Source organism: Necator americanus, chromosome I (genome assembly GCF_031761385.1).
Source record: "Necator americanus strain Aroian chromosome I, whole genome shotgun sequence".
Lineage (NCBI taxonomy): Eukaryota > Metazoa > Nematoda > Chromadorea > Rhabditida > Ancylostomatidae > Necator > Necator americanus.
In genome coordinates, this window is record NC_087371.1 from 287,598 (window position 1) to 315,279 (window position 27,682).

Below are 27,682 nucleotides of genomic sequence, written 5' to 3' on the forward strand. Positions count from 1 at the left end.
ATGCAGAAACGTTCCACTGCTTTCGTCGATGTGGGTTTGCGGATGGATATGAGTGAAAGGTGGAGAGCGAGGATGTGGTTTTCGTCTTTGCGTTATCGATCCGCAGAAGGGAACGCAGAAGCAGGCGGCTTCAACATCAGCTGCAGTTGTTGTGCTGCGATGCGGCGAAGCTCGACTGCGACTCGCCGGTGTGGCAGCAGCATCAGTGACAGAGGCGGTAGCGGTTGCTCCACCCGCGCTCCCACCCCTCTTCCCTCATCGCTTTATTCTTGAGGCGAGGGCTCCGGTCGTTAGTGTTTATGCTATCGGTATGACTGTTTGTCTGTTGTTTTTTTTTCTGCTTGATGCTTTGTCTGCCTCTTTCTCTCCTATTTTGACCCGATGTTATGTTCAGACCATTAGAGTTTGTACTTATGAATCTATTTGTAGTAAGTTATTGTATAGTTGTGGCTTTCAACTGTATATGATGTCATAAAATTATGTTGGTTTTTTGAAGTTTTAGATGAGTCCATGGTTTTACCCTGCTACTTCCACTTCCACTTGATGCCCGTTGTTATTAGAATTTCTTAAACGCCTTAGATTCTTATAACGAGTTCGAAATTCAAGTCGAAGCATGAGAAATAGCATGCGTCTGCTTCACATGAAGCAATACATCAGTCGTTTTTCCTCTCTTTGTGGGGTTTTAAATGTGACTTGGCGTCGAAACGAGGCGGACATGGTAAATTGTGCTGCGCAAAGATAACGTGCTCTTTTGAAATTCTTATTTTCGTGTCTTTTGCATGCTGTTTGTTCTTGATGTTTGTCTCATATAGATATAAAAGTATGAGAATATCAATTATCGTATTCCAAGTGGGAATATTGGTGTTTTGGTAGCCGCTGCGATGCAAACGCAATGCATCAAAAACCAACGCGCTGTTTCTCTATCAGTTCATTGTTCATTCATTCATTCATACACTCCTTGAAGTAGTGATATGACGCTATTGAGATATTTTGCTGTATCTCTTGATACAGAATAGCTTCAGTAGCATTTCACATCGGGGAATACGTCGTTCTTCTGCACGACTATTTTTTTTTTTTTTTTTTTTGAAACGAAAAACCATCTTCGTCCTAGAGAATTGGAGATTTTTTCATCAGATAGCAGTTACTGAAGTCTTTGATAATTAGGTTGGTCGAAGACAACGTATCACGAAATTGACTACGTTGAGGATATCTGGGGGGAGGGGGGGGGGGGGCAGACAGAGTAGTGGTTTTATATGACGAGTTGCCACGTTCAGTTTCCCCTGATCGTTCTGAAAAATGGTGCATGAAACGGCATTTTCTACGAGTTGCGTTGGAATACAGTACTCTTGTACACACACTAGCGAGTGTCAGAAGTCAATGAGGTTTCCTCAACAGGCTACTCAAGTAAATCTAATGAATAGTCTGCTGAGAGGTTCGGTTCTTATACAAGGGTGACGCCTTCTAACGTACCGTTTTTCCATGTTTGGTATTTAGCAACAAACATTGAATGCTGTGATTCCTTGATTTGTTGTGCCGGCGAGTTGTTTTGTAATAAAGTACACTATTCTTGGCGGCAAAATATTGGCAAAGATAGAGTCGGGTCAAAACGACATGAAGCGGGGTGCAGTTGCATAGGCAGCTCGAAGCGGAGATGAAGACAGCGGTTGGAATCTAGGTGGAATCATCGCGAACTGCAGCGATGTGTGAAGCTACCAAGGGTTTCACCATGATCCTAACCGCTATGCTAGAGTGCGCCGCTTCGTGCCTCCTGTCGTTTTGACCCTATATACCCGATACCTATGTACGTTGTACAAGCTTACCAGGTTTGGGGGAACTGCAACTTGCGTAAGTAGCTTGCCACAAGTCGCCACCTCTTCATTGATCCTTGGTTGAGACAAAAGTGAGGGACTTTTCAATCTGGCTGTTTAAATTCATGGGACGAAAGCATAGCTATTCATGCGCAGTACGATTGTGGGAATTACACAAATCCCGGACCTTCATAATATGAATTGTATGTTTTCAGCATGAAACCATGAAAATCTGGTTAATTTGTCGATATTCAATTTAGCAACAGCCAAAATTGTTAACAAACTTTATTACGGCTAACGTTTCGGCGCCGCCGCCTTCGTCAGAGCCTGGAAAGTCAGATCATTTCTGATATATCCTCTCAAATGCCTCATCCAGAACAAGTCATCATTCCCTAAGCTATTACACCCACAAACAAAAACCAAAAGAACCGTGGTGAAACCCTTGCTGGCACCACCTCTCGCTGCAGTTGGCGACGGGCCCACCTCAGTTCCAACTGCTGCCTCCACAGCGCCGTTTCGAGCGCGTACGCAAATGCACATCAACTACACTCATGTTTCACTCGTTGCCGTGATATTAGCGGACTTCCGCGTGATAAAATCGCTCCACTAATACTAATTAGGATGCGACCCGCAACCCCGTAGATATGACCCCGTAGATCAAAACCCGCCAAGGTCTTGATACAGAGCCAGCTCGTTGGTCACGGCTATGCATTCTTCCTTTCTATTCCTTTTTGGACTTTTAACGTTAATCCAAAGCGCCTCCATAGTTCTGCGAGCTACAATTTCGGGTTCATACGATAGGATCGTGGCAGCTATGCAGAAAGGAGCATTTTCATGACATTTTCTGCGATGAGTTCCGAGAGGGGTCGCTGCGTTTGAATGTTTCGTTCTGCTCAATATTCATGAACTTCGCTGAGGGCAAAGCTCATTGTGGAGATAGGCAAGCCAGACATTTTGGTTTTTTATTGTATGAATAAACGTCACACACCACTACATGCGAGAGTACTTGTGCATTTCCATTTCGACAAGAAAAGAAGTTTATTATTAGCTTATTACTGTTAGGGAATTTTTGAACATGTTATTGCGCGAATGAAATCTCTGACAGTTATATTTGTTTATTTATTTGTATATAACGGGGAGAAATCTTATTGACGCAGATAAAGGAGCAGTGACAACGGTAAGGAAAAACAAGCAATAGCAAGAATTCACACTTCAAGGTCTGACTTCATACATCGCTGGCCCCTGGGCCCCTGTTATTGTATAGGCCAAAACACATTCATAAAAACCTCAACGATTCCGAATTGGGGTCAAAAGCGTTGACGCTGCCTTAGTGGACGGGCATACGCCAGGAACTTTATCCATTTGGTTCTTCGCGTTAGAATACATAGAGCAAGCATAGCGACTTATTATTGTTCTAATATTGCACTTTATTATCATCTTATGCGAACCTTCATTTCGCCCACAAAATGTGGAGTAAATATCCTGCTTCTGCTGTCTGAAACTCAACGAAAATCCCATTTCATTCAGATTTCGCTTCCTTTTCACTGGCTCTTAGATTTTTATATACTTTCGTCATCTTTCGTAGTTAATCGAAACATGATTTCGTGAAGTTTTCGTCTTTTCTAGGAAAAATATTTGATATCTCATTGCGATGTCACGGGCGCGGAAGACTCCAGTAATAACAGTAATGAACAAAAATGAACAAAGGAAAATTAGCATTTCTTCTTGCAATGCTTATTAATACAATTTCGTATATCTAATCTAGGGAAATTGTAAGGTAACCATATAGGTTCTTTTGGAAGTTCTTCACTTTATTTCTCTCAGATCTATTTGTATCTGTTTTTGTTTTCTTCACTAAGGAATTTTCTTATGACCTATATTAGTGGGAGCGCTTTATTCGCACTTGAGCGTTTGCTTTGGTCGGTGTGAATGCTTTTCGTTAGAAATGGGATCACGATATCTCCTTATCTATTGCCTTCTTGGCAAAGGCTTTCCTAGTTTTGATGGTGCTTTTATCACTAAGATGTCTATATGTGAGTGAAGGTCATTCCGGCACTAGCTGGTGCAACTTTGTTCAGAGCAAAGCATTTTGTGCAGAGTTTTGAACCATTAATTAAAGTTCCTAACTATAGTAGAGTCAAAAAGCCGATTTCTTCTCAGAAATTACTCGACACGAAGCACGGTGCAGTTACGGAATAGGTTTTCGATGAATCGTAGGGAGTGGGGCAAGGGTGGGGCGCAACAACATAAGCCGTCGTAAGAAACAGCGTTCCGGGGTCTTCCGTTTACACTGATACAGGGAAAGATGAACGGAATGACCCTATTCCCTACACCCTACAACCCCGTATAGGCATTGCTCGCCGAAACCCGTACCACCCCTGATTCGTGGGGTGACGCATTTAAACGCACATGACCCGACTGTTTATACTGGATGATTTGAACTTGACTGTAGCTTCGTTTCCTCTCACGATCACGAAATATCAAAGCAAACGTCGTTTTTCAAGAAAAAAAGCCGTGAGAATATCTAGGAAGTTTGTAAATATAATTGATGGAAATATTTCACGCATACTCGAACCGACCATTTCTTGAATAAAAAGAATTCTTCTCAAGTCATTACTGCACCTTATGAACGGTTTACTTCCCTGATTGTAGGATGAGGTTTCCTAAGAAAAGCCGATTTCTTCTCAGAAATTACTCGAACTCTACCATACTTTGACTTAGTCTTAGTCTTTCACTTGTGGTACACAACATGTACTTTCACACTAAGAATAACGGAATTTCGGAAATTTCTTGTGTATGCGTGAGAGGAAAGGTGGTTCCACCTACTACATGCTTCTTTTATGATTGCGTGAGGGGTGCCCCCAAACATAATCGATTTCTTCGGGTGTTGTGGCATTGTTCAGCTATTGAGTGGTATTTATATCTTGTTGTGTGTTTCGTTGTCGTTCACTTAACTATTAACACTTAACTATAAATATTTCACTAGATAAATGGGTCTGTTATGAAGTTTGTTCCCGTTCGTTTAGCTGGAATTTCTGATTAAGGTCGAAATTGATGGTTTCTGATCTCCTGACGTTTCTGGTTGTATAGAAAATTTGAGATGCTTGGTACACTCGCGAATAAAAAAAAAGTAGGACCTTCAGATGAACACAATGTGTAGTTGGTGATCAGAGTGTTGATACAAAACCACATTTCTCGCTTACAGTTCAGTCATAGAACTGCAAAACGTTATATTCCTAAACAATCCTTTTTAGATGCATATTCTTCGCCTTATAATTCTCTAACCATCACAAACTTGTTCCCACCGCTTACGTCGAAGATTGTAATCACACATGCGATAGTCGGAGTCGGTGCTCTGACACCCTTCACTTTTCGGCGCTTGGCCAAGGGACCCCATTCACTCCATGAACTTCACTTGAGTAGGGTCCTATTCCCCTCTGTTGCACCTATGATTGTAAAAGTAGCGTTGGAGTTTGATGGTGGAAACTAGGACAGTATGGAAAGCAAGGACATGAAACACGGTGCAGCATAAATGCGGTAGGGAAGAGCCGGACCCTCTTCGGTTTGCGTTGGCCTACCTCGATCCCAACTGCTCTCTCCACCGCGCCGCTTCGAGCGCTGTCGCTCACGCAACTGCATCGTGCTTCATAACAGTTTGACCCTACTATACCTGAAATTTAACCGCTTAATTTTTGCACCGATCTATTCTGAAACACTTGAAGTTCGCTTCGCTCATCTGCGATATTTCGAGGAGATTTTAGTTGTACTGTCAGGTTGTAATATAGTTTCCCTTCAAGGGTTAGGTTTTTTGTACCTTCTGTTGTATTGATTAAGCCCTTGTGTAATCCCATAGTGTCCTGATGTATAGAATCTTCCTGCAGGTGATGGAAAACGGGATAGAATGACTTTCAAATGGCCATGGCAATATGATTTCCCGCCTTTCTTCACGTGAGTTCGTGTGTGTGAAATGTTGTCTTGCCTTGAACGATGTGACATAGCTGTGCCTTGGTCATCTATTTTACGCGTAATGTTGGTTTAGTAGACAACATTAATTATTATTTGAAATCTTATATGGAAGGAAACGTCTTTCTCTTTTTACTGCATGTCAAGTAAATTTGTATTGATAATATTTAATTATTCCTGGTAGCCGCCAGGATGTTGGTGTCGCTTTTTGTTCTTCCAGAAGGTTTTCTTTGCTTTTCTTTTGGGTGGATAACAATTCATCTGAGATTAAGGCGTTTTTGCTTCCTCCCCTTGACTGGAATATCCATTCACTTATGCAATTGATGGAAAAACAGCTACCTAACGCAGCCATGAAGAATACTCATTACTTCAAACGTTCACTGTTCCGTCATAACACTGATGGTCTCGACTTTTCCATTTTTACTTTACATCTTGAAAGCAACAAAAACCTTAAAAATCTCATTCCTTTTCTCGACTTCTTTTTATTGTTACAACGGACTCACGTTTTGGTTTTTTTTAGACTAAGGAAAATATACAACATTGGCGAATGTATGTTGGATGTTACGTGTATGCGTACGTGTATGTAGATATGATGAAGTAATAGGTTTAATTGTTTCATTCATTTAATGGTTGTTTAATTGTATCAAAGTTGTTATTTATACTTGCTTTTCTAAATTTTACTAACGCTCATCTTACGGGATGCTGCGATAGATGTAGAACTTTATTTTCAACTTCATTTCATTTCATCTGATCTCTGAATTACTTGATACTGCGTCAAAATTCTAACTTTTCAAAATTGCGGGGATATTATCTGAAAATGCTTTTTTCGATCCAGCAATTTGGATAATGGGAAGTTGCCGGAGATGTTGAATAGAAGACGCCGATTTGGTTGATATCATGCAAGATGATCGGCGCATGGTATAAATACTGGCTTTTTCAAAGGAAAAGAAAAGTTGGGTATTTGTATGTGTGTGTGTGTGTGTTTGTGTGTGTGTGTGTGTGTGTGTGTGTGTGTGTGTGTGTGTGTGTGTGTGTGTCTGTCTGTCTGTCTGTCTGTGTGACTTCACAGTTCACGCTGAGAAACTGAAAATGAAGTGAGGTGACGAGAAGTTTTGAATTTGGAGCGAATGAATTTCGAGAAAGGTGGACAAATGTAGATAGATCTTGTGTTTGTTGTAGAAAAAGTGGATCTAAAGATTCATTCCAGACTTCAACAGACGCTAGTTACAAAAGAAAAACAATTAGAAACGTGGGCTAGTTTGGTAATCGACTACGCACAACACAACAAAATCTACACACTCGACGTTGCCGAGATAGCGAACAGCGAGCTCTTTCACAATCAGAAACTAAATAGTAAGTACTGCAATGAATTTGGGTTTTGCTATCTGCAGAATTCGTTATTTTGTGCACTTATTAGTAAAACATGACTTCGTTGTACATTGACTGTTCTTCGGGCTAATGAAGTTATGAGTGGAGTAAGTTGTGAAAAAGGATCTCAACTCTTTGAAAAACTTCACGTATTAGAGGACATGTTTTTGCTCTTCTTTAGTGTAATGCGAATACAGTGCAAAATTTAATTGTCATTTCTATAACTGATTTTATTCACATGTTTTTTGGTTTAGGGCGTCTCTCTCCCGAGGGGATTCGTGCAGTATTCGACTATCTCGAACAAAAAAGTTCGTCCTTTAAATTTCGTTAATCGTATATTTAGTTGCCTCAACATATGGTTTCAGAGCACGTTGAGTGGTTGGATATTACAAAAACTCGGTGTCACATCTATTGGCGGCGACCTGACGAGTGGGCAGCGCTGATTTACGCGTGGGCGGTGTCGAACGGTTTGCTGAATACTCCCTGTACACTGTACGAGATTGCGCACGGCGACGATACTGTGCAAGAGTGTTAGTGGGCTCTGCCTAGTTTTGACAACGAATTGGGCACTGATAATGAGCTACAAATACTGTCTTTGGTTTCTGTTTTAACCATAGAATTTTGCCTGTTTTTTTTTAATGCACCAGGAGATTATGCTCCTGGTGCTCCCGTATCTAAGGCACGGGTAACGTAAAGTGATAAGGTTGTTATGTTGACGCAGTTACTTCTTTCGTTCCAACTTCCCATTCTCTAGTTTTTGGTTTTGAGAAAGACATTCCTTCTAACATAAAATGTTGTTGAAAAAAAAAGCAATTTCTCATTACCACTTGTAAATAAACGAATCAGTTGTGTCGACTGTAAAAATGGATGTGTTTTATTATTACTTGGGGGTCCTTACTACCATACAAGTGAGAGCTATGTGCGTTGACACCCAGAGGTAAGGCTTTTTGCTAGTTGCTTCTCTTCAATATAATTCGACCCCACTGAGTCTATTTCGGTTAATCTACAAAAGTACTGTTCCCTAGATTATATGATTTGGGACTGTTTGGCTTAGTCATTATGCTGAACTTTGGCATTTTGAATTATTTCGCATTTTTATATAGTTCTCGATACATATCAATATCGTAACACTCCAGTAGCTTCTCTCGATACTTAATAAAAACTTTATAAAAGTCTCGTGACTTGGGAGTTTTGTCAGGATCCCAGAAAGAATCATTGCAAACTTTTGAGTGTTTCCGAAAAGTTTTGTAATCGTTATAATCATTGTTATTATTATTTAATTGGTTTGAAGATCTAGCAAGAAGGTTAAAAGCTAATATGCATTTTCGAAGTTCGACGCCTTCAGGTCTGCCTTTCAAATTTTATCACGGATCTATTCTTCCCAATTCAGGGATCTTCTGTAAGCTTTTCGTGGATGTTGGACTAAATTAAGACTATCCAGAGCTCTGAATGTATGAATGAATACATAACGCAGTAGATTGAATTTTTCGGTAGTTCATAAGGAAGATTAAGAGAATTAGACACCTAATGTTTGCAATCATCGGCGAGCATAAGCGTGTTATGCCATGAGTTCGGGTAAAAGGGATGGTTTTTTGCCTGTGAGTACAGTTTTCATGCGTTAGAGATGAATATTTCATGATTCAATACTAACTTTCATGAATTCTACGTCAATTTGCGCTTACTTCAGTTCTCGGTTTTGCTAAACTACTAACCTTCAGAGTATCATGTGAAGTAATTGATCGGTCAATTTATTATTCATTTATTTATCCGCATACATCTATGGTGCAAAGAAAAAATGAATCCATTTTAATTTGTCCGAATGAAAACAAAAATTCTTCACTTTATTTTTTTGCAATGGAAACTGATACACCCCCCGTCGTGATGGTATTTCTTAATATGTTCTGTGATTTTAATTCGTTCAGATTCTATTTATTTCAGCATTTTACGGCCTGGAAAAAGACGTGCTGGTGAAAGCATTGCGTAGTTTGGAACTGCAGCGACGTGCTCAGTTAATGAATATTGGTACAGAGTCGGAAGGTGTCAAGTTCTTGCAATAATACTTACTTTGGTTAGTAGTTTTCTCTTTTTCTTCTTTATTTCGTCTTTGTTATTTTCTCATAGTTCCTTTGTTCACACTTTAGCTGTTTGGATGGAGGTTTCAGGATTGCCTCATTGTCAAAAGTCGTTTTGCAAGTATTTTTCAATTATGGCTGTTGTCATTGCTCAACCTAATAAATCGGACAGCCTGGACAGCTCTACCTCTATCGCTGGATATTCTAGTACGGCAACTTATCTTATTATTTGTTTTCAGGGAATTTTCAGTTCTTTAGGATTCTTTCTTTTCATTACAGCAATTCGACAATAACATCTGTTAACATTTTGAAGATATTTCCTTTATTCTCAGTTAAAAAAAGAAGTTTCGCGTTATTCTCATGCCCAAATACGGCACTGTTATTGTCAAGCTGTCCAAAAAAGTGCTTCCACATTCATAAAAGCAGAGAAATGATATTTCGATGCTTTTCAAATTTCTCATCGAGGTTGTTAGCAAAATTCCTCTTTCCTCTTCTCTCAATCACGACGGTGAATAAGACGACGAAAAGCAGTACTTTCTGTTGGTCACGACTTCTGCAAGAAGTCAACTTCTTTTGTGAATAGTATTGTCCCTTTATTTCGATATTGTGTTGATCTATAGCACTAAGTTTATGTAACTATGTAATTAATTGTTTAATTTGTTTTCTTTCTACTTGAGTGATGTTCCTGAATCTGAAGATCCCTCCAATGCAGTTGACTCCCCGCCCTCTTCTTGTCTTGGATTCTTTTAAAAACCGGTTAAAGACTCTGACAAATGGTCGCCACCTCGTATGTTGTGTGCTGAACTTTTTTGTGCTCGACTTTCAAAGTATATTCATAAGTAAATAGATAAATGTACTCTTGCGGTAGTGTTGGGTGCTCATCCTCTTGCAAAGCAACTTTGTTCTAGCAAGAGTTTTTGAGTTTTGAAGTTTTTATTCGGCTTTGCTTAATTTTTGGCTGTTTCATTTCTTTTTTAAGATCATTCCTTCGAGTTTCTGAGTTCCTGTCATCTTTGCCTTGTCACTTTGTTACTGATAATTTTTCCATGACCGAGGAAGTTAAGGTTGCCGGAGGGAAAGAGATTCAGTTTGCTACGTTTCTCTGTTTAAGGCTGTTTAATACATTTTCCTCTTCTCCCCTGTTTTTTTTCTTTTATCTTTCAATTGAGAGTTTCGTGCATTTCGCGCAGTTTGTATGATCGTGTATACACCACATATGTTTCTTGACTTTACAAGACCCTTTGTGTGTAGATAATGTCTTTATTTTTTTAAAATGTATACCCTTAACTAAATATTCTGCTAATATTCTTTTTCAGTGGAAGTTGCTCGCATTTTTTTGGGGTTTGTTTAAACAGTTGTGAAACCAATGCTTCAAAATATGATGCTCTTACCCTTATAAAACTAGATCTACTTGCGATACTACCTAACTTTGTTAAACGTCTCTTTGTCTGTTTTCAATGAGTTTTATTTGTTGAAAATTTTCCAGTTTTGTTGAGGATTGTATTGTTTTTGTGGATCCACCACCGAATGCACAATAACGTAACATTCGATTTCAAATGCGTTCTTTTTATTAAGTATTCCTTCTGTTGACTAAGCAAAATTTTTCGACAATGCGTTAGCATTAAGGTGCATAAGTTTGAAGCCCGCTTATTTCAGATGCTCCATCGTTTTTCAAATATTCGAAAGTGATTGAGGAAGGAGATGCTGTGATTATTTACGTGACGTTCGACTCCACACATGCAATTATTGTTCAACGCGGGCAGACTCTATGCATGAAGTACGGAGCACTAAGACACGAATTCGTGATAGGAAAGCCGTGAGTGAAATATTCGTCCCTTGTGCTTTAGCATATCTTGCGATGAAGAGTAAATGAAGGTGCCAGCGCTTAGATATGGTCAATTCTAGAAGCAACTTTGTACCGAGATATGCTCCAATTTGTAGCCTGTGGTATCTTCATCTGGATTTTCTTCTTCTATTTGGAGATATGGAAGCAACTAAAAAGTATAGTCGGGTCGAAGCGACATGAAGCACAGATAGTTGCGTAAGCGGTGGAGCGCAGCGGTTGGGATCGTGTAAGGATCCTCGATATCGCCACCCACCTGTGCAGTTCACCATGGTCCCCAATCGATGCTAACCGCTACGCTCCACCGTGCAGCTTCAAGCGCAGCCGCTTACGCAACTATGCAACCATCATGTCGTTTTGACCCAACCATACTTCGGGAAGAATTGATTTTCGATCTAATATCATCAATATTCTGTGATTGTTCTGGTCAACAGTCCTTATTTCTAGTTGTTTGCTTGAAGTAATTACAGGAGAAAATTGTTGCTCTTGCTTTTTTACTGGGAGGGGTTGGTTTTGGATTCAGCATTCCGTGACAAAAGAGCATATCTGCGACGGCTGATTAGCAAAGACCTACTTTGCAGTCTTTTAGTGTCTGCAACTCGCATAAGAAACCCACATACTGCCGCCATTGTGACCGCACGGACCTGTAGTAGGGTGAAAACGAAATGAAACACGTACGTAATTGCGTCTGCGGCTTCTTTCGAGACGCTTCGGTGGAGCGTAGCGGCTACGAGTGTGGTGAAACCTTTGCTGGCACACCTATCGCTGTAGTATGCGACGGTCCCACATCGGTTCCAACTGCTGCCTCCACGCCGTTTCGAGTACCGCAACTACACTAGTGATTCATGTCGTTTTCACCCGACTATGCATAATTCCTTTCTCTTAGCCAGGAACTCTGCCGCATGTTACGTGGCTGCGGCATAACAGTTTTCGATAGCTTCTTTATAATGGTGCGACTTTGTAATCGATGATGTAGTTGTTTTCGTGCTTCTGTTTTTTTTTTCCAAGCTCTATCGCATATTCGATTTGTTACTTGAATGGATTTCAGCACCTTATTAAAGTCCTCCTTCTTTCTTCTTTGAAGATAATAAGAGGATAGTGATGGTATCCCAATGTATAGCGGCGTTTTGACTCGATATTTTTGCCGTTTGCTTCGACATTTTTGCTGTTCGATTTGAGTATCTGCATTATTTTGAGTTCGTTTATTGCCGATGCAATACAAATGGAAATAAGAAGTGATATATAGCAGAGCACGAAAAATCGTTGCTACCTTAATTGACCCTACCTTGCTGTGACGAGCCTGGGGAACATATTAGTTATTATTGTTGCTGTTCTCTTTTTCTAATATTTTTTTGCTGCTTGCGGCTACAGTTCCTCCATGTGCTCTTTTATTACAAAAAAGGATAAAGCCTCTAGCGTATCAATCCGCTGGTGATGCGGCAATGCGTTTAACTACAATTCGGAATCGTTGGCGTTCTATGAAAGCATTTTGGGCTATATAATGAATTACGGGCCAGGCGCTGTATCAAGTCAGTGTTTTTTTTTTACCTCCCGGACATGTCTGGTACCAATTTACCACCCCGCAAACAATGAAATTCTTGCTTTGCCCTAGGACGTTTTCGAACCATCGATCGTGCAGTCCTCTTACCACCTCTCAGCCATTCATTTTACTGAAAACGCTGCACACGCCACTTTTATTACAAAATTAGCTTCAAAATCTCTCACAATTAGGGATATTCACATATACATTGTTGCACTTTTCCAGGTGGGGATCACGTATATCTGCTACCGCCGGGTATGTGTTTGCGCTACGACCGTCGGCAGAGCTGTGGACACGTTCTCTACCACGTCGGACTCAAATACTGTACACTCCCGATTGTAGTCTCATTCTTCAACTCTTGGATGCTAGACCTGGTTCGGTAAGGTATTTATCTCGACTCGACAAGTACCAAGTTTACACCCCACATCAATGTAGCAACGGCTTCCTGTAATGTAGTCCAGAAATTTGGAGTGGAATCAGTGTGGCCAATAATCATAAACAACTTTGCGAAAAGGTAAACGAAGCGTTAAGTCGTCTTATCTCGGTGACGACTTCAGGCGTAGTGTTTCAGCTTAATGTACGCTTCCGTATATGTATAGTAGGGTCAAAAGGACATGAAGGACAGTGCAGTTGCGTACGCTGCGGTCGAAGCGGCAGGGTGGAGAAAGCGATTGGAGCCGAGGAGGGTCCATCACGAACTGCAGCTAAAAATGGTGCTAGTAAGGTTCTTCACTATATCCTGACAACTACACTCCACCACATCGCTCCGAACGCTGTCGCGTTCGTAACTGCACTATGCTTCATGTCGTTTTGACGCTACTATGTGCTCCTTGTACCTTCCTAACATCGTGTCTGCCAGATCTTTTCTTCACAAGTTAGACACGAACACAACAGCCGCTCAAGTTCTAGTCAGCAGCTTACCTGATTTGGAGGAAGAAGCTTTTTCTTCATCAACTCCATGATTATGTTCTCATCGTTATGTACACCTGCACATCCACAATTTGTTGCATAGTAATGGAAGGGAAGAACTTCGACTTCGGATAATGTTTAAATCATTGTGGCCTCAGAAGAAGAAAGAGCGAGATCAAGTCTCTTAATCAATCTGAACATTTTTATTTTCAAATAGTGTGCGGTCACTTCAACGAAAGAGGCGACAAAATCATCTCTGTGGTAACATTTTTTTTTCAAGATAAGCGCTAAAAGGCATTTTTAAATAAAGTGAAGAATACTTGATACGTCGGCTCACACCCGTTTATAGGCTGCACACGCGTTCATAAACTTAAACGATTCTGAGTTGGAGTCTAATTAGGCATATCCCCGTAGAGACTGATCACCGCCGTGCATTTTAACTTTTTACTGTAAAAAAGCAATTTCGATGGGAAGATCATTTACTATACTATACTACGCCAATAATTTACAGACAGTCGTTTTACTTAAAAAATTTTGCAGGTCAATTAAGAGAAATGGTCTTTGCATGAAGTCTGAAATACCTACCGTAGCCGAATGTTCGGAATTTCTCTCCGTAAATGCGTTGAATGTGATCGTTCATCTATTATCAGTGCATTTCTTATTATGCCTGAGAGCAAAATTCAGCCGTAATACTTGAAATGATCATCTTAGCGTGATGATCCGTTCAAGTCTCTCTTGTAGCTCAAAAAGTTGTCCATGTGTATTTTGACAATGATTCACGATCACACTTCAGGTCATCTGTGAATCCGGGACTGGCAGCGGGAGCTTGAGTCGTGCCATTGCTATCGCTATAGCCCCTTATGGACATTTATACACGCATGACATCGAGGAGAGCAGGACGAAGAAAGTTGAACAGGAATTCAAAGTATGTGATTCAGATACTAAACAGTGCCTAACAAAAAGATAGGTTCACTTTTGTACAGCAGCATCGTGTAAAGGGGTGGCGCGTTGCAGCTAAAATCGTCTTTAAAAAAAAACTAAAAAAACGGAGTGTTTTATGATGTTTTTTTGCAACGATCAGGGAGAGATGCGCGACTGACTACCTTTGATCCCACAATCTACAACCAAATCTCCAGCTTTTCCAGCGGTTTCCCTCATTACGCCAGATTCATGACATGCTGCCTTCAAGTGGGGGTGAATTATCCTTCCCCTACGCGCTATATATACGTTTCAGATTTACTACAGTTTTCTTTACTAGAGAACTATCATTTTAAGGTTGACCGATTTTGTCGTTTGCTTGTAATCTGGGTTTCTGTAGTTAACTGGAAGCTAATTTTTTTTTTAAAGTGATGTACTAGCACGTAAAAACCATTGCAAAGTTTATAGTTCATCCAGGTTGTTTTTTTTCGGACGTAATCCAGTAAGCCACATTTGCAAAGCAGGTGCTTGGATTGTACCTATTCTGAAATGGGTTTTTCACATTCTGGGATCCTGACCTTGGAATGTCCTCGTCTAATTAGTTTTTTCAAACTTCGGATACAACCACTTCGTTTAAAAGCTACAATTCAAATCTTCCTTCAAATTAATTAAAATTTCTTGAAAGCTCCAGTTTAGGTTTTTGTAGATTGCATTGAAATTTTGTTATTCTCAGAAGCATGGCCTAGCTAGTGTGACGACTGCTGTTGTGCAGAATGTATGCACCGATGGATTCTTCGTGACGAACTTTTGCGATGGTGTATTCCTGGACGTTCCCGCACCTTGGGAAGCGATTACCTACGCTGCCCACGCTATTTCGCGCACCAGAGGGGGCCGTCTAGTCTCATTCAGCCCTTGCATTGAACAGGTGAAGTGTCCAGAAATTATTACTGAGTTATGTGTTCCCCCTTTATAACACTTGCCACGGTGGTTGATATGAGTCTTGAATTTTACATGTGAGCAGATGCTTTGTTGGAATGATCCGGAAATTCCTATTAACTACAACTTGTTATGGGTTGACTAATTTTGTTTAAAGAAAATGCTAAAATAACAGTGTCATCCATATTTTACTTGTACGTTTTCTCCGGAGCGAAACTTTCTTATTTTTGTTTTTCCCTTTTCAAAGTTAATTTTGCTCTATTTGAGGCCCCTATTTCCAGTTCTTCGATTGCCTGACTAGAACAACTGCAAAAAATTTCTTGTGTTCTGAAAAATTTTCGTATGAAGCAAAAACCTTTTGTCCTTTTCTGAGTAACGTTAGTAGTAGTGAGTGTAGTTCTTCAATATTTCATCAATGATTCTTATTCTGTTTAGGACGTGATGTCCAGATTTCTGTCTAGTGTCGGTCGAATTTTTCTTTAGATAGTCAGGTAGCACTGAAAACGTGTTAATGGTACAGGGCGCTGTTGAACTTTAGCTGTATAAAAGAGAATTGTGTAGGTTAATCAGTAATAATGAATAAATAAGTTGCCGACCAGAGCCAAAATGGTTGGACTGCTCGTTTTTGGTGTAGTTCTGAATTATATGATTTTAAGAAATGATCGTTGCGATGATCCTAAGCAGATCTCGTATTGTGTAATATAAGAGGCCGTAGAATGTATGTTAAGGCAGACTTCGCTTAAAGGGGTTGAGGATAATCTTAGATGAGAACGTGTAACTATACATTATAATATATATGATTCTCTGTTGAAATATTAGGCTGAAGCCTCGCCTGTAACCTCACACGCTCGTAATTATTAGTTTTAGGTCCAACGGGCTTGCGAAATTATGCGACAAGTGGGATTTGTGCAGGTGGAAACGGTGGAGATCATACCTAGAACTTACAAGGTGAATTAAAGATTCTTGTAGACTGTGGGAAAAAGTGGCGGGTCAGCAAAACTTGAAAGAGTTCGATTTAACAACACAAACGCACTTTTCTCCAAGTGAAAGTTGACAATCGGAATCTTAATCTCTAATGAACATGTTAAGTGTTAAGTTGATATCGAAGGGTTACAATTTCGGCTGCGAGTGGAGATAACTCTTTTATTCTCTGCGTATCGGAGGTGAGCAACAACCGTGGGGTACTGAAGGTTTGATTTTCGTCTTGAATCTGAATCTATTAATATCTGCTTGAAGATTGAACTGCTGTGATAAATGCAGGTTAGATTTGGGAAAAGTGTTCTAACACCGAGAACGCTAATTAACTTAGCGCTAGTATTTTGATGACATAAAGTCGTAACAAAGCATTAAAGAAGTTGAGTTGTTGACAGTTGCCGTTACAATCAAAAGAGGAGCGGAAAAAATATATGTGTGAGAAAGCAATTTCTGTAGGAGAGCTTATATATGTCAGGTGGGAACTGGCGGGCAGCAAAGGTTGCACTGTGTAAATTTTTGTACTAAACATTTGGATCAAACTTTTCATTTATGATTTGTGATTCATTGTTTAACATTGTAACGCAGTTGATCTCGCATTGCTACAATCTTGGGAGTTTATATTAAGCTGAACAGAAAGTTTTCTCACCCATTTTCCGGAATTTCCAGAACATTCCACTTTTGGGCGGAACCCACGTTGCCGCATGTTGTAGTTGAAGAACATTCTCAAAGCTTCTCCACAATAGGTATATATATATATATATATATATATATATACATGTATATATATATATATGTATATGTATATATATATATATATATATATATATATATATATATATATATATATATATATATATATGTACCTGGGGCCTTCCCCTTCCTTAACTCTGTCAGTTATGCAAGAACAACTTCGAGCTATCGTCTTCTATGGATGGTGTGGCGGCATTAGAGCAACGGCAGCAGCCCGCAACATCGACAGCAGATTGGGAGAGGACACCACTACGATCAGGACTGTCAAGGACTGTCCGTCATTCTCGACGCTGTCAAAGAGGATTGGGAGATCAACATTCGCAGTCTTACGAGGAGACTCGCAGATTTGTAGCCATCCAACAGTCGTCAGTCGCCTCGAGGCCCTCGGCTACGGAGAAAAGTGCTGGCTAGATGGATCCCTCACATCTTAACGGATGGCTCCCGGTTTACCCGGGTATCCATCTGTCAATCTCTCCTTCTTCACGCGCATCGAAAGGAATTTCCGGAAAATCTTATTGCTGGAGATGAGAGTTGGGTCCTCGAAGACTGTAACGCGCACCGTGCTGTGTGGTTCCTTCAAGGAGAAGACCCGCTGATGCAAACCAAATCGGACCTCCACCCCAAAAAGTGTCTCCTTTGTTGCTTCTGGGATTCGAGAGGAATGCTGTTTTATGAGCTGCTCCCACAAGACCACACCGTCACCGGTTCCATATACGCAAGTCAGACCTAGAAGCTCTGATCGGCCGTCCGAGAAAAACGGCTGAGAGGAGCTTCGGTGCATCTCCTCCACGATAACGCTAGTCCCCATGTAGCTAAGAAGGCCCATGAAAAACTGGAGGAATTAAGATGGGACACGGTGCCATATCCCCATTCTCCCCACCTTCCCCTCTCAGACTACCAATTATTCCTGCTCCTCAAGGCTTTCATAGCTAAGAAAATCTCCACCTAGCTTGAAGAAGTCGAACGGGAGGTCGGCTATTTCTTCATCTCCCAGTCTCCCCAGTTCTGGGAGAAAGGGATCCCGGACCTTTCCATTAGTTGGGACCCCGTTATAATTAATAATGGTGGTTATATTATAGATTAATTTCCATTGTAAGCCGAGTAAAAAACAGTGAAGCAAAAAAAAAATGACAAATGATGACAAGAGTTTCTGTCCAGCCTAATATTTGGATGTACATTAAAAATAAAGATAAAGTAAAACCGCGTCTCTAAGGGTTCGACTTTGGAGAATTTCGGCCCTCTATGCACTCGAAAGTATTAACCCTAGTGCTCACTAACGTATACCGTGCTATCGGTAAGAAAGGAGTGAATATCACAAAGGCAGCAGTGCAGCACCAAAATCTTAAAGGTGGCGTATCACGAAGTTGACGGAAAAGGAATCTCATGTACGCTGTAGGGTTCAGAATGTAGATTGCGACTATGAGCGTGTTCACACTCAATTCTTGCAGGTTGTCCTGAGCGTGGAAAATCTCTACCTTATAACACTCCACCCGCGTGCATGCGCCGTTTCCCATTCCGTTTTTTCGTATTCGTAGTCTGCACTTTAAACTCTACATTGTCAATGAGATATCCTAACATTGCCAATTTCGTGATGCGCTGTATTTAAATAGAAGTGTGGGATGGGTCTCACTGTCTTCTAAGTCTCGGTACTCTAAAAAGGTTATACCGGTTTCTATTGAGGGGCGATTCTAATCTTTTTTTGATGTTGGCAGACATGAACAGATTTGTTCTCAAACGAGACATTATTTCAGCGTTCTTGTTTTTGCTTAGCAAACGTTTAGTTATATATAGTATTGTTCGAGGTTCTTATCTGGAGCTACAGAGATACTCTGATTTCGGAGGGCCCTATCAACTAGGTTCGAAATATCGGACTCCTTAAGTTGTTTGATGTTGGCTGTTTGTGGTACATAAATGAATCATATATCTTCTTATCAAGGGATTATTCATGTTTTTATGAATATGTGCAGAGGTCGATTGTGCTATCATTACACGTTAAGTTTTAATACAGCTGGTTAAAAATACTTATGCATCACTTAGCAGTTTCTGCCTACATGTTTCCTTTTTAAAACAGTTTGAATGATTTCTTGGAACAACATTTACCAACAGATGAGGTGTCAAAAAACTTATTAAACATACAATTGTTTCGAGGTTGTGGAATTGGCTCGTCAAACGCTAGCTGAGTTTGATTCTACCGGAGAACAAACGGCTGCACAAGATGTACGATTCGGTACTGATCGCACGAGAAAGAGGAAGTTGAGCGAGGAAACCACCGGGTAACTATTTCTGCACATCTGTGATTGAGTTATGGATGCCAAAACAACGAGTTTTTTTTCTCTGATTTTCGATGTGGAAGGAGGGAAGTGAATTGAGGAGTGAAAAAGGGGAAAGAGAGAAGAAGAAGGACAGGAGTTGATAGCGACATATTGTCTTGTAGATAAAAACCGAGAGCAAAGCAAGTCTTTCGCAAAAACCTTGTGGTTTCGATCCCCAGTTCTTCGGTTCTAGGAGGAAACATCGGAGGTTAATAATTCAATACTACATGTTCTCAACAATTTACACGTGAATTTGATCATGAGATCTAATCATCGAAATTGCTCTTATTGTGTGAGCATTGGTACGTTTAGAGGATTGCTAATAACTCGCACTCTGAGTAATACTTCTGAAAAGTTTTACCTTTTTCTTGTTATTTGCGATGTAAGAGATTCACACCACCTGAAAAGGAGAGACTTTGTATGTAGGTGTTTCTTTAGACCCTCTACAAATATGAAAGTGAGTACTTAGAACGTGATATCGTTTTCGGGAGTGGCAAAAATTGCGGAAATTCGGCTCAATCGTGTATTATCATAAATAATATCCAATAACGCAGACAACACTTAAAGTAAAGCAATTCGGTTTTTAGATCCCAGAAAGTGCTCATACCTAATTTTCTAGAACAAGCCTTCTTCCAGAAACATTTTCAAAATATTTCTCAAAGTGCTTTTTTTATGAAGTCATTAAGGATCTTCTAAAATTGACAATATTTACACAAACTTATTCTTTTCCTCTCAAATGTTGACGTGTAGCCTGTTAACGTGTTGAAAATGAAATGTAGTGTTGATTTGTTCAGCTTTTAGATACAGTTCTAAGCTTACCCTTCTTTTAGAAATTGTGGTTCAGTGTAGAAGAGGAATCAAACTGTAGGTACGATACGTCTCAGTAGATCCGCTTCTAGGTGGTTTCTAGATGGTCTAACGAGATCTACTGTGTGGTTGATGTTGGCTTTGATGGAGGCTGGCGTTATTGCTGGCGGCGACGTTGGTTGAGGGTGACATTGATTGGCGTTGAACTTCTAATTTTGTGAGGAAGCTTTGGAGGAGACTGGTTCTCGCAAGGCAGGAAATTTTGCTCAAGGCCACAATTCTCACACTCCACCTCGTAGTCGTCTCCGCGCACTGATTTCAGATAACGCAGTCTATGTTATATTTTTATCGGGGGAGTGTTTGAAACTGAAGTTTGAATATTCTCAAAATGTAGAACCGATGCGTTTAGAAAGAAAACTATGAAATCTTCCGCCTTTATTTGTAAAAAGGAAGGAGAAAACGTTGTTAGAAAAACAGAACAGTGATTTTACAGAAAATGCGAGTACTATGAATTTTCGATTAATTTTGATTAATTGATCAGTGAAGGCGAGGAGGAAAACACCAAAAAAGTCTGAAGTCCAGCTTTACGTTCAAATTGGTTCATTTAGGGGAAAATCTCACTGAGACAGTGAAAGGACCAATAACAACAAAGAGGAAAAGAAATAAACAAACGACAATAGGGACTCATCCTTCGGGGACGATCGATTGGTACCAGACTTAGGGAGGGTAAAAACGCTAACTCGCGCGAGCCCTTGTGTAGGAAAAACACAACGTAAACAAAACGTTAACTACGGAAACAGTACCACTTACTTATTCCTCGATGGCAACGCAGTGAAGGCTACAACATTGGTTCTGTGTTCTTTTATGCTTTTAGGCACTAGTTTTTTAGTGGCAATCTTCACTGACTGAAGATTGCCGGAGAGGATTATTCATATTAACATTTGGAAACACGCTTCGAACTCGCAGATCTTGCATGCAGTGTAGCTTGGTTTATTACATTGGAGAACAAGCGTTTAAGTTTTTCAGGAGTTAGTAACACACGATTATAAGTTACCATCGTGAGCTGCCGGCTTAGCTGGTAACACTCGGATTCAAGGTCAGAATTTAATTTGAGACGGCACGTGTATTTGAGAAATGCTCTAATATCAATCCAGAAAAGTCTTCCGAAAGGTCGTCTTAAAAGTTCATAAATTACATAAGAGAGTTTCTTGACATATGTAAAGAATGTGATGGCTGTATGCAAAAACACTAGCTATTACGCTTCCACCGTTCATATAACAAAAATAGGTCAATATCAATATTGTCGATAATTATCTGAAAGCACCTTTTGCGGCATACCGATGTCCGCGTCATATATTTGTGCAGTTTTCTACACATTCAACAAGCCCAGAGTGGTGGGCTTGCAGCGAACTCGGAAAAAATGAAATCGAACATTGCTCATAGTGTCTATGAACTATTCACAACATATCCTTGATCAGCATCGTCGATTACCCTTGGGAGCAAACTTCCATCCAATTTTATTCGATAGAAAAGGAGAAACCTTATCTTAAAGGCGCTCCTCAACCTTGTCTTGGTCCTAATCACTGATCACTGTAGTATTGTTGAATATGTTCTCCTTTCCCTCGTTCAAGTGGTCTATGGAATTTTAATGCACACTTTACCTCGAAATTCCCTCTTCGCGATCTATGGTTGTGTCTAAATTCCACTAAGTAGAGAGACGGGTCCCACAGCGTCGAATTGGTGCGGCGGCTGTCGCAAGGCGGTAAAATGAAGGTGCACGGGTCCTTGGGCATCGAATAGGTCCGCTGACGCCAAGCACCGTTGTATTGGAGTGGGACTTGTCTTTTTGTTTTTGTCGTTTTTTTTTTTTGTTTTTTGAACTCCTCATATGACGAAGAGCAATAGTGTTGCGTCATCAAGGTTGCTTAGATATGTTCCCGCGCATTTATCCAACACCAACATGTTTCTTGAGCAACTTTGAAGAGCGCGCTTGGAAAAATAACGTGTCGTTGGATCTTTCGATGTCACTTCTCTTTACAGCAATGCCTCAAACAGCGCTGCAATGCAAGCGTATTCGAGCTACTAGAAACACCAAGAACAGAATAATAGAACATCAAGACATTCTAAACCTGTACGGGTTTTCCGTAAGGCAGATCATGACGCTCCGGGATGAATGTCTAAGGTACTCCATATTTCGCTCGTCGGATACTGTAGACAGGTCAAGAGATTGACCATGGGGCAAAGGCTCGCTCCCACAATAGCCATTGCATTCATGTACAAAATAGACAACCCATCCTGGAACGCAAACCTTTCCTGTACTGTCGTTACATTGATGACTGTTGCATTATATGCCCCATTTAAGACGAGATGCACACTTGTTTCGAGCTTCTAAACCAGCAATCCCCTAACATGCGGTTTACACAGGGAAAAGCCCAAGAAAATTGGTTGTCCTTCCTTAACGTGGAAACATAAAGTGGTACAACGGTGAGTGGAAGACACGATGGTTTCGAAAACCTAGTAGTAAAAACATATTAGTTCACTGTCTTTCCACTCACCCTTGGAAAATCAAGAAATCAGTGATTCGGAACATGTTTAGGACAGCCGTAAGTGTGACATCTGATGTCCATGAGCGGATCGATGCGGTTATCATAGCACAGCGGATCGCAATTTCAAGTGGTTATATTGCTGATGTACGTGGGAGGCCAGGTCTTATTGCGCAGCGAGATTATGCTCCAGTGGATGACCCGAAAAAGATCAATTTCTGCTTGCCTTTCATGACCGACGACCTCAGTAAGGCGATAAGGGCCAGTCTGGTTAGGTATGGTCTCGATGACCAAGCGAGAATTGCGGAAATGCCTCCAACAAATCCCAAGAAGCATTTGTCTGACTCCAAACTGTGTAATATGCCCATTTGGTAAGGCAGGCGACTGCATGGTCTCTGATGTGGTTTATTTAATTTCGTGCAAAACATGCAGCGAACAGTACATTGGGGAAACCCTTTCTGTTCGCATTAAAGAACACCTAAATGAGATGAAACAATCGAATGCAGCAACTCCCCTCGCAGCTCATCGCAGACAATGTCATGAAAATGCTCCTTTCTGCATAGCTGCCACGATCCTATCGTGCGAACTCGAAATTGTGGCTTGCAGAACTTTGAAGGCGTTTTGGATAAACGCTTAAAGTCCAAAAGGGAATAAAAAGGAAGAATGCATAGCCGTGACCAGCGAGGTGGCTCTGTATCAAGACCTTTGCGGGTTTTGATCTACGGGGTCATATGCGGCAACGCGGCTACCTTAGTAAACACAACGCTTTGGACTCTTTTGGTCTCGATTTTGGATGCAGCATCTTAGGGAATGATGACTTGTTCTGGATGAGGCATTTCGGAGGATATATCAGAAATTATCTGACTTTCAGGCTCTGATGAAGGCGACGACGCCGAAACGTTAGCCATAATAAAGTTTGGTAACAATCTTGACTCTTGCTACAATTTGACTATCGACAAGTTGCAATCTGTATGCCAAGATCTAAGGAAGGTCGAACTTTCGCACTTCTGGAAGATGACGGATAATAAGCAGATGGGGCGATGTTTGCGTAAATAATGCTTGCCAAGTCTAACCTATTTATGTTCTTCAGTTCCCGAAATTCAAGTTTCTTTGATTTCTTTCTGCGCGGTTTCCTCAGGCTCATCAGACAGAAGTAAGCTTTGAAAAAAGTAAGATTCTTTGCCCTGAGGTAGAATACATGGCGCTATTCTTCCCAGAAAAAAATTCGCTTGCAATTAATCCATGCGATTGACAAGGTCATCATTCAATATTTGCAGATTGAAACCGGGCATATTGGTCTCATTAAGGAAATGTTCAGATACATCTTTTTGTACCCCTTAACGTTGTGTTTCTTAGCTGGTTAGGTTGGAAAGCATTTCTCCAGAGTCACCACATTTGTGTTTGATGTATGTGAGAACCTCTGCATACCTCTCTCAATGGGCTCCCAGAAAGGTTCTAAAAAGGAGCAAGTCGATAAAATGTATGCTTGCTGATACAATGACCGTCACATTTGTGGTCCTCATATATCAGAACCCCACCTAGCAACGTCCGACTGACACTATAAGAAAAATGTGCAGAAATCGATAAATTGGCTTTTTGGGCAAAATGATTGCCATATTTGTAATCAGCGCACGCAAATTATCCGAAGAAGAGAACTCACGAAAACCAATAAGTTGACATTTTTGTTGAAAGTAGTTATATTCATTATCAATATATGTACAAACCTCAACCGGCAGATTTCTGCTGTCTCTAGGGCGAAATAGGCCAAAATCAATAAAATCATTAACTACCGTGACTAAGGGTTTTTGAATTTCCTAAGGTTTGCAATCAGGATTCAAAAATTCCATAGACCCCTAATGAAAGATTTGTGGAGAAGATGCAAAACAGATCAATTAGGTATGATGATATCTTTTTGGGCTAGAAATATTCATGATAAACAATGTCGAATGTCGAAGCTCCGAGAAGCCAAGACGTGTCCAATTTAATGTGTTACGTAAGGAGAAATTTGTTGATCCTCCTGACTGCTTAACATAGTCCTAAACCAGCTGTGTAGAGTGGGCGCTAGAGATTTAGGGTTTTCTATAACCTATTTGAGCAGACCGAGACGGTTGTTCAGTGGAATTATTTATCATACAATAGACAGAGAGGTGCAGATGAAAGTGAATGACTGAATGAGTGAACAGGACGTTGTCTGCCGCATTCGTGGAAGATAGAAGCGCTTATGCCTCCAAAATAACCGTAACAGCGAAACACATTTTACACCACGCCCTTTTACGATCATCGGGGTCGATGATAAGCTCAGATATGTCCCTGCCCACCTTAGTAGTCCAAACAGCTTCCTAAAACAACTTTGTAGTGCGTCGTTCGAACCCGAATATGTGATAGAGTCCTTTGACGTTACGTCCGCTTTATACGAACGTTTCAAACGATGTTGCAATGTAAGCTGTTTGCGAACTGCTCACACGGCACCAAGCTTCACTAAGCCTATATTAAACATATACGGATTAAGCATTAAGCAAATCTCATACTGATGAACGAGTGCCTAAATTGCTCTACTTTTTCATGGTCGGGACAATACTACCGACAACTTACAGGGCTGGCTATGAGACAGAGGCTGGCACCCACTCTTCCCAATGTTTTCATGTCGAAAATCGAAACGCCTAGATCGCAAACTACTGTTGTATTTCGTTACAGAGATGATTGTTGCGTTGTTTGACCAACAGCATCAGAAATGTACGAGTACTTCAATCTTCTTAACTGGCACTGTCTGCACATTAAGTTCACAAAGGAGAAATTAATTGACAACTGGTTGGCTTTCTTGGATGTGCACATGTATTTGCGGAATTTAATATGATAGACCAAGTGGTATCGAAAACCCGGTAGCAAAAACATCTTAGTCCATTACTTTTCAGTTCAAACCAGCAAAATGGAAAACTCCGTTTCAGGTAGCATATGCAGGACGGCGGGAAGAGTTGCATCGAGCAGCTAGGAAAAACATGGTCAGTAAACCTGGCCCAAATAGCGGCTATTTCCAATGGGCATCCGACCGGAGATGTCTCATTCGACAGACTTGACTTTCCTCCCGAAGGATCAACGTCGTGGACCGCCGAGAAAAGATTGCGTTCTGTCTATCCTACATATTTGCTGATATGAGCAGAGAGGTACAGAGCTGTATACCAAAAGCGGCTCTGCAGAACGACGTAAAAGTTGTTGAGGTACCACCAGCGAACCTCAAGCGTCGGCTGGTAAGTAATCCTGCATATGATCATATGATCAATGCGATCAACCTAGCGCAACGGATCGCAACTTCTAATGGTTACATTGCTGATGTACCTCGGAGGCCAGGTCTTATTGCGCGGCGAGAATATGCTACAGTGGTTGACTCGAATAAGATCAATTTTTGCCCGCTTTTGCTTTTCATAACCGACGACTTGACTATACAGCCTGATGAAATGCGGTCTCGAGGACCTAGTGAGAATTGTGGAAATACCTCCAACAAACCTCAAGAAGCAATTAGTTCGAAAGAGAATGTACGATCGCTTCTGTCTTACTCCAGACTGTAATATGCCCATTCGGGAAGGAAGGTCATACATGGTCTCTGGTGTAGTCTATCTAATTTTGTGCAAAACATGTGGGGACCAATACATCGGCGAAACAAGACGACCCCTTTCTGTTCGCATTAAAGAACACCTAAATGGGATGAAACAATCGAATGCAGCAACTCCCCTCGGAGCTCACCGCAGACAATGTCATGAAAATGTTCCACTCTACGTAGCTACCACGATCCTATCGTACTAACCCGAAATTATAGTTCGCAGAATTTTAGAAGCATTTTGGATAAATGCAAAAGGTCTTAAAATGAATAGAAAAAAGAGTGCTCAGCCGTGACCAATATCTCTGTATCAAGACCTTTGCGGGTTTTGATCTACGTGGTCATACGCGGGTAGCATCCTAATTACTATTAGCGGAGCGATTGCATTGCGAGGATATCCGCTAACATCACGGCAACGCGGCTACTGAGGTTGGCAGAACGATTTGGGCTCTTTTGGTTTTTGTTTGTGGGTGTAATAGCTTAGGGGATGATGACTTGTTCTAGATGAGGCATTTTTGAGAGGATATATCGCAAATGTTCTTACTTTCCAGGCTCTAACGAAGGCGACAACGCCGAAACGTTAGCCGTAGTAAAGGACTGCTAACAATCTTGGCTATTGCTTGACAATATCAATCAAATACTCTTAGTCATTATGCCAAGATTCAAGGAAAGTCGAGCTTTTGCGCGTTAGTGCGTATGACCGACTCTCCACAACTCCCACTTACATGGTTTGCCATATGGAAGGTGATTGCATGATATCAAGATCAAGAGTGGTGTATCTTATCACATGCGGGTCGTGTGGTGACGATTATATGGGGGAAACAGGTATCCCCCTCTGTGTATTTGGGTCATCAAGGAGCAGCTAGATTCGCTAGTGGATTCGCCAAATTTAAACTCTCCACCCTACTCGGAGCACACCGTAGAATACGTCATCAAAATTCCGAAACATATTTAGAAGTTACGATACTATCCTTCTACTCCGAGATCTTAGAGCGCACAACATTAAAGGCTTTTTGAGTAACCACCAGAAGTCCAATAATGCACACAAAAGATGAGTGCATTACGATCACAAACGAACTAGCCCCACATCAATGTTTCTAGCTTTACGATTTTTTTCGTTAAAGCAATTTCTCCAATTAATTCATTGTCTACCAAAATGGTTGCTTTGAGAGAGCATATCTGCTTTTTGTGTCTGCTTTCTACCAAATGATAAATCTGATATGTGCCAGGTTTTCAGACGTCTGTTGCCGTGTGTGCCAGGTCGTTCTACAGCGATTGTGTACCCGTTCAGTCAACCGACCCACACTGGCTATCTGACGCATGCCACTATGTTGCCGAGAGAATAG

The 27,682-nt window shown here is 40.8% G+C and overlaps 3 protein-coding genes across 4 annotated transcripts; all 3 read left to right on the forward strand.

Moving 5' to 3' along the window:
* RB195_004039 (uncharacterized protein) lies at positions 1-27,682 on the forward strand (the record flags this gene model as incomplete). 2 transcript variants are annotated; one of them, XM_064178003.1, is made up of 16 exons in its annotated part: positions 1-30; positions 107-308; positions 5,690-5,756; positions 6,979-7,124; positions 7,394-7,447; positions 7,505-7,669; positions 9,078-9,106; positions 9,168-9,207; positions 9,302-9,418; positions 10,868-11,027; positions 12,820-12,973; positions 14,297-14,428; positions 15,155-15,346; positions 16,225-16,305; positions 19,231-19,355; positions 27,574-27,682. In XM_064178003.1, the coding sequence occupies 16 exons, from the start codon at positions 1-3 to the stop codon at positions 27,680-27,682; spliced, it is 1,803 nt and encodes a 600-aa protein (XP_064032987.1). The 2 variants fall into 2 exon arrangements, with proteins under 2 accessions (XP_064032987.1, XP_064032986.1); XM_064178002.1 differs by having other exon boundaries at positions 9,078-9,176.
* On the forward strand, positions 22,790-23,119 carry RB195_004040 (uncharacterized protein; the record flags this gene model as incomplete). Its single annotated transcript, XM_064178012.1, has 1 exon — positions 22,790-23,119. The coding sequence occupies one exon, from the start codon at positions 22,790-22,792 to the stop codon at positions 23,117-23,119; it is 330 nt and encodes a 109-aa protein (XP_064032988.1).
* On the forward strand, positions 25,894-26,307 carry RB195_004041 (uncharacterized protein; the record flags this gene model as incomplete). The annotated part of the gene is made up of 1 exon (XM_064178024.1): positions 25,894-26,307. The coding sequence occupies one exon, from the start codon at positions 25,894-25,896 to the stop codon at positions 26,305-26,307; it is 414 nt and encodes a 137-aa protein (XP_064032989.1).